At 47.8% G+C, this 14,853-nt stretch overlaps 1 protein-coding gene and 3 non-coding genes across 4 annotated transcripts; 3 read left to right on the forward strand and 1 right to left on the reverse strand.

Annotated features, from left to right (window-relative positions):
• The first annotated feature begins 9,653 nt into the window (after positions 1-9,653).
• Positions 9,654-14,005, forward strand: LOC106750266 (cell death specification protein 2). Its single transcript, XM_014630471.1, has 4 exons — positions 9,654-9,762; positions 12,235-12,465; positions 13,205-13,383; positions 13,802-14,005. The coding sequence occupies exons 1-4, from the start codon at positions 9,654-9,656 to the stop codon at positions 14,003-14,005; spliced, it is 723 nt and encodes a 240-aa protein (XP_014485957.1).
• Trnah-gug lies at positions 10,649-10,720 on the forward strand. Its single transcript has one exon. It is a non-coding gene; the product is annotated as a tRNA-His (tRNA).
• On the reverse strand, positions 11,987-12,059 carry Trnar-ccu. The gene has a single exon. It is a non-coding gene; the product is annotated as a tRNA-Arg (tRNA).
• On the forward strand, positions 12,593-12,665 carry Trnam-cau. Its single transcript has one exon. It is a non-coding gene; the product is annotated as a tRNA-Met (tRNA).
• Positions 14,006-14,853: the final 848 nt, after the last annotated feature.

Raw genomic sequence — 14,853 nt, forward strand, 5'->3', positions numbered from 1 at the left:
AAGATAAAGCGACAGTCTTCCTTTATTCAAACAAAATTATCCGACATTAGTTCGTTTCATCTCGTTTGTATTAATGTCATTTTGCGAACAATACTTCGTAATTATAGTGACTAATGTCGACGATTGGTCAAAATTTAAGCCCATATTTAGGTTGAATCGACTGCAAATTTCGGCCGTCGATTGACCACTAAAATCGACGTCGATTCGACTCTTCATTTCCGGCCGGGATTACAGTTCGAAATGTCAGACATTTTTCTTTCCAAGTTATTTTCCCTCGTATGGATCGTTACGTTATTCACCGTGTGATTCGATCGCAAATCTTCCCCTCTGATATAAAATCGTGAAAAATTGAGGATTAACTTTCAAGTTGGAATACAACTGTCAAGTTGGAAAAAACCATCAAGCGCACCGAGCAGATTACATCGCTTACTCGCGTCCTCCCGTCAACCGTCGAAGGATCTCGGCGAGTCGCCGCCTCGTGCACGTCCATCCACGACTCACTATCGATTTGCAATTGAAATAACGCCGCAGCGAAAGGTGCTACGGTCAAGGGGCGTAAGAGCGAGTATGGAGAGGAAAGGAGAGGGTGGGAGGAGGCGGCTAGCTTCGGTCCGCGCGGGGTGGGAAGGGACGAAAGAGTGCGAGCGCATATACGTGAAATATTAATAATACGGACAGTCAGTGAACGTGACGAGTGCGGGTGTACACGGAAGCGCGCGGCCACTTCCACCCTGCTGCTGCTGGGCGGCTTCCTAGAGCGAGGAACGCTTACATTTGCCCACGAATTGCGATGAAATTGCACCGTACGTGCGTACGTACGAGCGAGCGGCGTCCGCACGACAGGTCCGATAATATTAAAATTACACACGCGCTGTCACCGTTTTTCCATAATAACGGCGACATCGGCGAAACGTCCGTCGCACTTCCTAGTAAGTTTGTAAAAAAAAAGAACGGGGAAAAATGAGGAAAATGTCATCCCCCCTTCGATCAATTCGCGCAGGGACACATCGCGTCGCTGTCATCGTCGTTTTCCCTCCTCGTTAGGGTCGCGTGCGATTGATGTAACGGAATATCGAGGAGAAAGAAGTGGAGAAGGTGGATCGACGGTAGAAAGAATTCTGAAAGTAAGACTTTTCTATTAATATCTTATGTCTGTATTGGAATTTGTGCAATGACTGAATGTCACTGTACGCGGAAAAAGGGGGTTTCTTCGGGTTTGTTTGACTTGAATCGTGCGGTCTCTTGGTTTGTTCAATATAAACGACGTAATTTAACATCAATTTAATATCATTTTGTCTAAACGAAAAGATTGTTGTTTCACTGAGAATAAACCATATTGTTTGATAGAAGAAACAATATTATTCAGCCCGACTCTGGGCCCGCCGCTGACGCATTATTAAAAGTAACTACAACGTAAGTTATATATGTGCAGGCTTCCCCTGCGCGCGGCTAATAAGATTCGCGGATAGCGCCTCGCGAAGCCGGCACGATAAAGTAAGATTACGCGGACGGGGGTGGAGGCGAATCATCGCGAAGAAGAGGGTAAGACTCAGGCGGCGGCGGCGAATCAGGCTCGGGCAGGCACCACGCTCCACTTTTTCCCCGTTCGCCACGGCGATGCATGCCGGCGAGCGAGCGGAGCGGGGCTGATTTCGCTTGTTGTTTCGCGCCGTTTCCGATAAGAACGCGACCAACGAGCGGGCCCCGCGAAGAATTACCTGGACGAGTGCGCGAGGATAAGAACCGTGCCGGCGCGGTAAGCCGCAATTTGCCGACAGCCTGGGAACCGAAGGCCTGTATACGGCCTGGCGTGCTCCAACGGGGGCAAATAGTCTAAATGATTAAGCCCCCCTCCCTCTCCTGCCCCTCTCTCCCCGGGGCGCTTGGAGCACATCGTTCGGCTTTCCACTTTTCTTCGTGATTCGCCGATGCACTCGACGTTATCGGTGCCTTCGTGATATGTGCGGCGAAGGCGGACCGGGCGATTTATTCACAAAGTGAAACCGGGAATCAGTAATTCTAGGGTGTCTTCTTATAAGGAAAACACGGACAGACACTGTGTCATACACAATTGGACACTGTGCATGGGTGCTTGATGGGACATTCTAATTTCCGAAACAGTCGCTGACTGGCGATAATGTATATGTGAAAAATTACCTTTTGCAGGAGAAAGGTAAAAAAGGGATTTAAGTGCGCGTGAATAATCGTTTGTGTTTTAATATTTAAAAGAAAAGTTTGTTTCTGAAAGAAAGTTGTTATATTGAACATTGATTCTGAGTTATACCAATTTAATCTTGTATTCTCAAGAAAAATAATGATATCAAGAGGTAAAAAATTATCACACGGAAAAATAAAAATATCTGAATCGATGGAATATTGAGAAATATTTATAACGGAATATAAAAAGCACTTGCCTTAAAAAAAAAACGCACGGATCACTAAGATAATGAAAAAAACGTAGCTCATTGCATAATCTTCTTTCTTTGATCGCGAGCAACACGCGCCGCACTGAACGCAGGCATTGAAGTCTACTACGCGCGAATCGTCGCCGTTTAACTACTACCGCATCAATATTGAGATTCTACTTGAAATTGCAACAGACCGAATGATAATAACCTTACATGCACAGAAAAAAGATGTTAGATTCGAGTAAATCATTATTTCAATACCTCTCAGCAACCTTTCATTTGGATTAAGTGAATTTTGCTTGGATCAAGGAATCAGAGAACCAGAGAATATCGGATCGCGGAATATTGAAGTAATTATTTACTTGAATCTAGCATCTTTTTCTGCGCGCATACTATTATCTTTGCGATTAAACCGAAAGAAGAACATGGTTGAAGCCGAAGGTAACCATAATTTCTCTCAATATCGATCAAGCATTTCATGCGTTCTAAACGAGAGCGTTAATATTCGCTCAAAAAAAAAATACCGAGAGCCGGACGGTACATCGAAAAATTCACAGACATGATAAAAGAAAAATTTCAGGAGCGAAACGTTAAGTCGACTGAGCGGTGTTGTAGAATAACAGAGCGAGACACGAAGAGCGAGTCGGACGGAGCGGGAGGGCGAGAATTCTTCCGCCCTTCGAAATTTAGCCTGCCGCTAATTAGCAGTCCCGATATCGTTTCTGCGGTTCTGAAAAAGAGAAAGAGAGGAAGAGAGAACGCGCAGAGCGGCGCCCCGAGAGATTATAAATACGCCGCGCTTCGCGAAGGCGAGCCGCAAAAGTAAGAAAAGTTTAATCAGGACTCGCGAGGGGGACGCGAAGAGGCGCATGAAAGAGGGGGTGGGGGCGAGAGGAGGGGGCCGGGGCGTCCTCGTGACGACTTGATGAGATAACTTTGCCCAAGTTGTGAAACAACGCGCGTCACGATACGTGACTTCGTGCGAGGGTGAAAGGAATCCGTGCCTCTTGCTGTAGGTCCGCGGAGGACGAGGAGGAAGGGACGGGGGGAGGAAGACGAGACTCCACAGGGCAGACACGCGACTTCCTTGGATACCACCCTGTCCTGTTCCGAGGTGTACAACGACGAACACTTGGTGTGTGCGCTGCGAGAGGGGGGGGGGTCTCGAGGGTGGAAGGAAGATTCCCCCTTTCCGCAGCCGTGAGGAAGAGGCGAGCGTGTTTCCGCGTGCGAGAAAACGCCGGTTAACCCCTTGAAACCCCGCTGACACGACCCGTTGTTGATCGAGGTAACCGGGTGAAATATTTTCCCGAAAATTGCCTTCCTCCTTTTCGTCATCGCGAATACGTTGACGTTACGGTCGAGTCACGACGAAGGATAACAGGGAGGTATTTATTCCGTATATGAGTGGATAATTGGCCGAATTGAAGTGATTCGGTAGTAGTTACCCAACACCGAGAGAAATTCCATTAAAATCATAGTCGTTATCAAGGACCCAACTAAACCTTCGTACGAATTCTTCGGCCCAAAAGAATCTCAAACAGCGCAACGTGTAAAATCGGGTCGTAAGACATCTTGAACGATGGTAATGCATGTAAGATTATTATTGCCGATATTATAGCGATGCTTGATAGGAAAATAGTTCTCTCGATAATTCCTTCACTTACGCACGATTGTGATATGAAAAACAGTAAACATTTTCCTCAGAGTATTTTCCGAGTGAGATTTCACTCCGGGAAATTTACAGAGCATCGTGGAAATCAAAGAAATCGCAATCTCGAGACTCGAGACCGCTAAGAGGCCCTTGCGAATTCACGCGGAAGTACAGTTGTCGATTCCTTTCTCCCTGAGCGCGATTAATAACAACTCTCTTCCTAGAGCTTCCGAAGGGGACGGATCTTGATGTCTCTGAGCCGGTACGAGCGATGCTCGCGCGAAATACGCGGCGCGAGCGCAAATCTTTCGTGCATGTACAACAGGAGCGAACGGGACGTCGATTAGACGCGATTACCTCGCGGGACGCGTCACGGGGTCGTCGGGGGTGGGTCCGGGGGTGCGTTCGCCGGCTCACGTGACGTGATGTCACGTTACCTGGTGGTCGCAGACAGGTGTTCGGGTTCGCACGGCCAGCCCGATCGAGCAAGGACTGCCGCGGAAGCGCGGCCCGTTATCGCGCAAATCCAGCCACATAATGATAACGAGCATCCGAGGCGGGCGACAAGAAGCGCTCGTAATGTACGGGCACGATCGATCTCCGCGTGAACGTTGAATATTATAAAAAAGGGAGAGCGAGAAAGAGAGAGAGAGAGAGAGAGAGAGTCAGAGAAACGGAGAAAAAGAAGGAGAAGATGAGAAAGAACGCGCGTTCTCTCGAGGTTCGTCCGGAGAGCTTCACGATGGAATGCCCGACGACAAAAAGCCGCATGGAAAATTAGAATTTATGTTGAAACGTGAAAACCCGCGAGGAAATGGCAACGGCTACGTCGAGACATACTTTGCAACGATAATTGCATTTCTCGCTTCTTCCTCATTCCGTTCTTCTTCCTCGAAAGAAAATCCAAATTGATCCGCACTTGAGACTCATTTAACATTTTCTTCCGAATCGCTGAAACGTGTAAGAATTCAGAATCGCTCGCTTCCTCTTCTCTTCCCTCCTAATCTTGGTCTCACTAAGGATGACGCAGATTTCCGGAAATGTTTCATGCGGATATCGCATCTATATCGATGTTGAATCCGCAATGAACTTTGCGTACCGAGGTGTAAAAAAGAAGCTTTCGCACATACGGCGGGGGGGGGGGGGGGGGNAGGTATCGCAACTCGGGCACGCGTTTAATCTCTCGTACCGAACCGCTCCGTCGAAAGGACACCCGATTGTTTCAAAGGCGCCTGTAATTGCGGCGTCGTGGGACCGCGACCACGTGCTGGTGCTGCTTTCTCTCCCCTCCCTCCCCCTTCTTGCTGCCGGCCCTCACCGAGACTCATCGCCCTTCTCTGCAGTAAATTAGATATTACGATACTAAATGACGTTATTTAACCCGGACCGTGCGTGCCCCCTGCGGGCAGAAGTTAAATTTATGCGAGTCCGCGACATTGTATCGCGCGCGGCACGGCGAACAGGTGCGCGGCGTCATCCCTCGTCATCCCCGGTCCCCTTCCTGGGGCCCGCTGTTGTAGTCAGTAACAGTCTCGTTCGGGGTGAATCGACACGCTGGAAAAACGAAAGACGAGAATTCGTCGAGGGTGAGAGTCCCGACGAATACGGAGTATTCAGAGATAATCTCGGCAGACTTTCCACCGGCTTCAGACTACTTCGGACTACGGAAGCGAAATGGCGGAGCCAATCGATGCCCCGCACAACATGTGTGTCTGAAAGACGTCTCAGAGACATCCTATCGTCTCAGAGATGTCCTTACGACGTCTTAGGACGTCTTAACGCTTTTGATATTTTCATATTGTCATATTCTCGCTTCGAGGACGATCACGCGCGGAAAGAATCGAGCGATTAATATTTTCCGGCCATATTTTCTGCGAAGTGGAAAAATCGAAAACTGCAGATTTATGGATCGATCGGAGAAGATTACAACGTCATTTTTACACTTCGCATTGCGCCTGTTTACATCCGTTCCTTCTTATTCAGCTTTAGTTCAATAAGTGCAAACGAATATATTCTCACCTGTTTGTAGCAGTGAAATTTAATCAAATAGATGTCTAATGAGGCAAAGTCCCTGAGCAAATTAATACATATGTGCACATTCGCTACACGCAACACGTTGCAGTTTACCTTCAACCGTCAACCAGTTTGTAAAATAATTGGAGGATCTCTAGAACTAAATGAAAATCATCGTCTCCATTTGTTCAAAATCAAAAATCGCCCAGACTCTGTGTATTCAAGGGACCTCAAGGGATTTTAAGATGGCAAAGATACGTACGCCTAAGTCCTCGTTGCAATTGAGACGCAAAACACGCGACGAAAAGCCGCCAAGGCAAGGTCAAAGGACGCGCTCGGTCCGCGGTGATCGCGATGGTGCTAGGGTAATCGATCTCTTGACCGTTAATCGCATAGAACATAATTACAGGGACGGAGGAGTTGCAACATTAATGAGAGCGGCAGCCGGGCCGGGGAAGGGGGTGGATCTACTAATACAGCACGCCGCCGGCTAATTTACTTCATAATAATTACCGGCGGCGCATTAAACATTCGTAGGTAACGTGAAAGTGTCAGGTGCTGACTGTCCCAGAGGCACATTAGAAGGCACGTACGTGGTATATACGCGCGTATATACCCGGTGGCGAGAGAAGCACCGCGACGAGGGGGCGCGTGTAATAATATAAAGCTGCGTTCGGAGAGGTTTCGACTAAATGCGCCCGTTCAAAAACTCGCACCGTTCGAGAACGTTCGGGATGTACCGCCCAGGTAGAACAAATTGTTCAAAGATCTCTTAAAGACGTCTGAAAGATGTCTGAGAAAAGAAATAGAACGCCTTTTAGACGCATTTAAGACGTCACTGAGACAGTACCTGATGCGTTTGCGTTCGAAAACTATTCGGGATGAAACCTACCTTGCCCCCCCCCCCCATACATTCTGCTCAGCACCCTCATTTCTGAACGCAACCCAACGCGTTCTCCGGCCGCGTGTTTCGAGACCGTGCTAGCTCGCACAGCTGCATCGCTGCCCCGAGTCTCCCAGCAGGACGAAGGAGAAGATCGGTAATTTCCGAAAATAGAACGGCCGTGCGAAGAATCCGCGCCTCAACTCGCGCCCGCCCGCGGGACGAAACTTTCTGAATTTCCGTAACGATTCGATCAAACTTGCCGCCGCTCGCCTTCGACCTCGCGCTTTTTCGCGCGCGGCTTTCCCATCGGCCGGCCGGTCCCCGCGCGGTCCGCGAAAGATATTTTTTCAAATAACAGCGTTCTTTTTGCTAAATAATAGAGTTCCCTCCGAATGAGACAATAAAATTTCTACTCGAACAAGTCATATTTCGTATATGTTGTTTCTGTGAGGCAAATTTTAGTCATATTAATAGAAATACTAAATCTAAAGGAGCCTTCTTCTCTGTGCACTTGGCTGCTTGTCCCAGGGGGCTAAAAAAGCTCTCCAAAGCTGAATTAAATAATCAATTGATTAACTAACGTTGTAACCATTCACAACATACGTGTGTTACGTCGGAAGCCAATTACGGGTGAACGGTCTCAAATATTTCATCACTAAGAAATAGTTTCTGGCCAATAATAGCCGCGCGACATGTTCGTATGTTCGTCGACATTATTGCCCTTCCGCGAGAGATTATTATTCGCGAGCAACATCCTTGCGTGGCCGGCTCTTATTGGCCAGAAATTATTACCCGGTGATATCATTTGTAGCTTTTCTCCCGTGTTACTTTTTTCCATCCCCGTCATTTGTCGTCAGAGAACTCGCCCCAGGACTGTGATAAAAACGCGTTTCTCCTCCCGCTCTCGTTTTATTCCTCTCCGTATCAACGTGTGCGACGAAGAACGGGTGACAAGTGACTTAAAAAAAATGGTACGTGTCATAAGAATTACAGATCGAGGGCGCAGATACGTGCGTACAAGCGCCGGCGATCAGTCATCGAGGCCGCGACGTGTACCACCGAGCGATGAACCACGCGAAGCACAGATAATACACAGGCGTAATGATTGGCAGATCCAAATCTCTCTGGCGGTTACCTGAAATTACGGACCCGGTCGTTATTCTTTCGCGGCAACGCGCGACGAGTTACGAGCTCGTAACTCGCGAACGCTCGCTTCGGACGTGACTCTGCCGCGTTGAAAAGCGGATTTTGCCAATTAATAGACTTAATTTCACCGTTTTACATTGAAACGTGTCGTTCATTGTATCTGTAACTTCTACCATTTATGTACAATATTATGCACTACTGTAATATATAAGTAATATAATAGAGGAGGAATCGAGGATAATATATAAAAAGAATTCGATTTTTGTGCCACCATCGGTCTAAACCACAAGTTAGCCGGGAGATGAAAAACTACGTGGAAAAAAATTAGTCTTAAAAATAGATAGTCTCATACATAAGCAAGAATATTATAACACTCTTAGATTTCAATCTCGAATTGAGCACGAATAATATTCGCATCAATGTCGGTGCGTCCACGGTGACTGTTTCGATTAAGACTACTTTTGAAAAAAGTCCCGAGTCTTTCAACGTCGACCTGAAGAATGCGCGAAGGAACTTTTCCCCGGTGCCTGATAAATTCCGCGTTAATATTCATCGCGGTGATGTCGTGCCGGGGACTCGCGCGTTATAGAGCCCTCGTCGTCGGGTTATCCGTGTTCGACGCGCGCTTTCGCACATCGTCCGCGATATTCACGCGACCTATTATGACCCGCGGGTTGCAGATCGGCCGATACGGAGCGCGGGGGTCGCGATTGGTCGGGCCGCTCGTGCCCCGCTCCTCTCCATTCTAGACAATTGACAAGACAAAGCCGCGTCTGAGTGGCCGCGGCGGGGCGGCAGAGCGGCGAATCAACCGGCGCTCGGTCTGTGCGCATGTTCCCGAAGGCGGGATATTCGTCGACCCGACGAATCGAGTGGCCTTCGCGCGGACGCGCGATGCCCGCGATGTTGTAACACGTGACGCGTCGCACGTCATCGCGCCAGGTGATCCCGTCGAGGAGTCGCGATCCTCGCAGTGCCGGCGGCGGTGGAATCGAGCGGGAACTCGAGGAGAGCCGCGAACCTACCGTCGCGTCCGGATTTTCCCGGGTAACCCGTCGCACCTCCTCCGATCGGCAGGGTCCTCGGACGAGTCCTTGGACGAGCCTCAAAGCCTCGAGAGGCTGTCCCCCTGTGAATTCGCGGCGTCCTCCGACGAGTTCCGCGCGATGAGTGCGAGGAAGCCCGGGAATCGCCGAGGAAGCCGAAACGACGCGGAGTTTGTGCCTGAGATCACGAGGAACCGCGTGACGGTCGAAGAGTAGAGCGGAACGAAAGGAAGCGCGTTCCTTCGTCGGCGGACGATGCGGGATTCCCCGACTTAACCGGGAAGATGCGGCGACTCACCACCCGCTGTGCCTGAAACGACCGTCGAGCTTTCGGAGGATCCCGAGGACTGTCCGTGTATTCACGTCTCGCGACATCCGATCGCGACCCGATGCGTCGTGACGCGTCCGGACTCCTCTCGGCGACCTCACCGTTCGGCCGGAGAGATGCGCGCCGCCAAGTGACACCCTGGCTCTGAAGAATACTTCTCCTCGTTCGAGAAATGAGTTCGCACGCTCACGCGAGGACGGTGTGCACCGGCAACGCAGTCTCCGGCGCGTTCTCCGCGCTGCACCTCCTGCGGAGCTGCAGCCTCTTCGCCCCGAACTCAGGTGCGTAGGTGAGAGCGGGGACCGAAAAGTACTCGAATTAGCAGTACCTTTCTTCTCCTCCTCACCTGTATTCTATTGAAAAATCAAAGTGCGTCTAACAATACGGCCGGGAACGTTTAGACGTTCAGTGTGTATCCGCTTAGGAACGCTTAGAAATGCTTGATGGAGTCCGTTTCGACTGAACGTTTAAACGTTTATAAACGGATTCTGCTTTTCTCTTCTATTAAATTTGCAAGATGTTTTCAAATTATGTGTGCACAGTAGGAAAAGATTTTGCCCTTGTGTCAGTGTTCGGTCTTTTTTAAAATGTTTGTATGAACTTTTTCATATATCCGTGCGCTTGAATAATATTCATCTTCTCTCCATTGCAAATGAACTAATCCTAACAAAGTATCTTGCAAAGGTAAAGAAAATACGCTACACATACACACACACACACACACACACACACAGATACACGCACACATAAATATATAAAAACCTCTAAATATAGTCCGATTAATATTATTATAATCAAACAGTTTTAAAATTTGTTTTTTGACTTAAATTAATTTAGTTTGTTTAGTTAATGTGATTTAATAGATTTAGTTAATTTGCTTAGAATACTTAAAGAAAAACACCAAAAGATATAGATATAATTTTGCAAAGAATTATCATGCCAACCGAAGTTTCGTCATTACCTTCTCTCGATAAAATAAATACCGAGTCGGTAATATCAGGCTACTGTCTTCGACGTATACTTTCACGTGCGAATATTAAGCGGTAACGATTTCACGCTGGAGAGATATTAACAACTCATTCGCTCTCGTTATGCACAAATGAGCAAGTCGATCAATGTCTGCTCAGATCTGAGAATATTTCCACTCGACTCTCAACTCCTCCAGTAGCCGTGATCGTCTAGTGGTTAGGACCCTACGTTGTGGCCGTAGTAACCCAGGTTCGAATCCTGGTCACGGCAATGTATAAAAAACATTGTCACGGTGGAGGTATATTTTTTTCTTTCATTTTCCGAACCCTTTACTTCTTTCGCGCTCGTCGATAAATATTTTTATCATTATCAAGATTTTTTAAACAATTTACAAATGCATTTCCTCATAAAACGCGAATATTTCGAGACCTGTTGTCGGCATTTTCCGCCAGTAATAATTAAAAAAAGCTATGATGAATCAAGTAATGATTTGTTACTTAATAATAATTTACGGCTGATACTGCAAATATTTACAAATAACATCGTTTAGATAATTTATCCTGAAAATTTTCACAAATCGTCTCAGTTCAAGCATTCAAGCCATTTCCAAGCAAGTCACACGCACATGTCGTTTGACAAATCGCTGTGAATTTACATGCCACCGCTGACGTAGATATTTAAGAAAAAAAAAAATGTCCCGAAACATCCCGTACGACCCATTCATCCGGGGAAAATCGCGTCTATTTGATTTTTGCGAGCGCGTTTCTCGTTACGGACGGCTACCTCATTCGTAGCATCGCCATCGGTTCCGTTCCTTAAAATCGTAACTGCCGCTTTAAGTCGCAGTTAACATCGCGTATTTTACGATTCAGTAACAGTCGCAATTTGCGCGAATGTTCGCACGGTTTTCCGCACACGAAACGAACGGGACCCGGTCGGTCGCATTATCACGACGTCATTCGGGCGCCGCCGATGTTTCATCGTCGTCGGTACGTGGCAGCATGCGGCCGCGTGCACACAATCGCGCGCCACACCGGCCACCTCACACAGACCCCGGGAAGTAAAAGTTTCAACTCTCGCGGGCGAAATTTCCAGTGTCAGATAAATTTTCCATCGATCAAGCGACTTAACGAACTTACTCTCCCGTGTACCGTGAGATTAATTAATCGCAGGGAGAGGGGAGGGAGAGAAAGAACGGCCGCTTCGTTTGCGAAATGTAAGGGCACAAGCGGAAAAACGAGAATAACGAGGATGAAAGATAAGTTAGGGAAAAGAATATTGCACGTTATATTTTTATAAAATACTAATCCCGCGTAATGTGTGTGTGTGTGTGAGAGAGAAGGAGGAGAAAAGAGAGAGAGAGAGAGAGATACCTCTGTCGCGCAACAGAGAAAGACACTATCGTCTGTGGAAAAAAAGAAAATACCGTTTCCACGCGCAGGATGGATTTTCTTCCGCAAGAATATAAACAAAAATTCTACCTTATTTTGATCTGTTTGTCCATTCGCTTGTGATACGTGCAAAAAAACTAAAGCGTACCCCTGGTGGGACTCGAACCCACAATCCCCGGTTTAGGAGACCGATGCCTTATCCATTAGGCCACAGGGGCAGTCGACGTTTGAGCGTCTAAACTGCTAGTACCTTCGCATACCGGCGATTTGTCGACGTTCCCGCTTTAGGTTTGATAAGACGAATGCGACAACCCGTCGATGTACGCGCGTATTGATCCCGAATTGATCTTGAATCGGTAACGCTCTCTCTCTCTCTCGTCTTTCTATTCGCAGATCTGTGCAGGTACGAGACGTATCCCGGCCGGGACTACGGCTTCGTCGAGCCCGATATTCTAACCAACTCCGTCGCGTCCACGGACTCACCATCCTCGCCTTTAACGCCGTCCTCCTTGTCGACGACGTTCTCGCTCCCGGGTACGCTGCTCCAACCGCCCTTCCTCGCAGCGATGCCACCCTTGATGCAATCGCTCAGCGTGCCTCAACCGTTCTCCACTCCCGCTACCGGTAGGTTCAATTCTCCCATCTTGTATCGATCGATTCTCGAACTTTCAAACGATCCCCTCGATAAATCGAACGCTCTCGCTCGAGGGTGTGGCGGTCTTGATTTTTAATTCATCCCTCGTAATCAGTTGCCTCGGTAGCGCAGTAGGCAGCGCGTAAGTCTCATAATCTTAAGGTCGTGAGTTCGATCCTCACCCGGGGCAAGTTTTTTTTTCTTTCTTTTTGAGAGTAAAAATTGCGTTTGCAAATTATTTGCACACCTCTTATGATTTTGCACAAGTAACGGAATTTTTGCGATCTTAAAAAAATCTACGAAATGTGCGATAGACATATTTTACCGTGTGGAATTTAATAAAAAATCTTAACGAGGAGAGAAATTGCAAATTTTTAAGATTGACGCGCAACTAGTTTGTTCCTTGTTGCAGAAATAAAAATATCTGTTCTTTTATCATAAAGTCCTGTTGCGACAAGAAGAAACTTCCCGCACTGAGAGAAAAACATCGTATTCGTAACTATACAAAAAATTATAACACCGATGTTATGTTGCTGGCGTTTGCTTGGATGCAAGTTGTTACTATTTCTGTGCCATAAGAAGGATTATAATTCAGGCCAAAAATAACTATATAATTTCCCTCAGTAGAGATATCTTTCGCAGCAACGATACGCAATAATGCATTTTGTAATAAGCTTTGTGTCAAAGAAGAAAAGAAAACTACACAGAAAAACTGACTGAAAAAAACAGGTGCCATGAGTCGCCATTTCATCGCCACGAGCGGCATCACCACCCTCCATCGGAGACCTAGAAGCGAAAAGAAGCCGATTCCGGACGAGCAGAAGGACGAGAAGTACTACGAGAGGCGCAAGCGGAACAATCAAGCGGCGAAGAAGTCGCGGGACGCTCGCAAAATACGGGAGGATCACGTAAACGTCGTCCGACGCGAACGACAGGCCGATTCTTTTTTTCATAGACGTCGGCTGCGTTCTCTTTGTGTTCTCTTTACGTGCTGCAAGCGTCATTCTATCTTTATTGTACATTATATACCAAAAGAAGATAGAACGACGCTCACAGCGCGTGAGCGCCCAAAGGAAACGCAACCGCGATACATCTAAACCGAATGTTGAGGAACGGAGAACGAGGTGCGGAAAAGGATGCGTTCTCTCCCGTTCTCGCACGTCTATGCGCGAGCGCATCGTTTTCTACGCGCACCTCGACTATTCCTCAAATAAATACGAACGCTCGGTCTAGACATGTACCTTACCACGTCTATGCTTCTCAGCTCCTCCCTCCCCCGCCCGAGCTTGAATTTCCAGCCTCAACGCCACAATGCGTCTGTCGCAGATCGCTCTGAGGGCGACGATGTTGGAGCACGAGAACGCGATCCTGAAGGCGCAGATAGTGACCCTACGCGAGGAGGCGCAATCGCTGCGGCACATGTTGATCAAGCAGCACAGCCCGGCGATACAGTCCATCGAACGGTCGATCTCCTCGATGACACCCGTTACACTCACCCCGCCGCGCACGACCGTCGGTTTAGATTGTTAATTCGCTCAGAACTGAACGGCGGGGAAATGGTCGTGTTCGCAGCAGGGATTAACGCCCTTCCCCCCCGTGAAATTTCGAAGTTCCACGAAGATAACACGGAAGAAAGGACACGCTTGAATCGGAACTCGCGGTCGTTCGAAATCCCGGCGAGAGAGCGCGCGAACAAATAATCGGATACAAATTGTCTGATAAATTATCAGCATTTCTCTGCGTTTGCGCGCGAACAACGGGAGGTTGATTCAGTGAGGTCGGCGACGATCGAGATAACGGATGACTCGCGACTACGATAGAGATTATCTGTTGTTAGAATCACCATCGCTCATTGTAAGTGTAATTATTGTTGCTTGAACGTGAATAAAAAGAGACAATTAGAGAAAAGCACACGCAGAAAGCCGCGTCTCTTTCTTTTCTTTCCTCTCCTTTTACACCTCGAGAACCGACGCGCACCTCAACGCCATTCGTTCTGCCGGGAAGTGCGACAAAAGGCCGCCCTTCCCTGCCGATTCTTCACTCGAATCCCGCGTTCAACTGTTTCCTCCGCTCTCACACGCGGATATTAATAATATACTTATAGTTGTCCGTGGAGAAATATAAACCCGATATAAAGCGTGATAAATGCGGTGGCACGGCAACCATATATACATGTGCACACACGTACGTGTGTATTCGCGAAATAATCTATCGATCTTTTCATACGGTGAAGCAGGGGGTTGAATAAATTTATGTACAGGCGCTGAAGAGGAAGGCGGACCGTCTCTCTCTCTCTCTCTCTCTCTCTCTCTCTCTCTCTCTCTCTCTCTNCTCTCTCTCTCTCTCTCTCTCTCTCTCCCTTTCTATTTCTCACACCC

Source organism: Dinoponera quadriceps, unplaced genomic scaffold (assembly GCF_001313825.1).
Source record: "Dinoponera quadriceps isolate SergipeBrazil2010 unplaced genomic scaffold, ASM131382v1 scaffold3676, whole genome shotgun sequence".
NCBI lineage: Eukaryota > Metazoa > Arthropoda > Insecta > Hymenoptera > Formicidae > Dinoponera > Dinoponera quadriceps.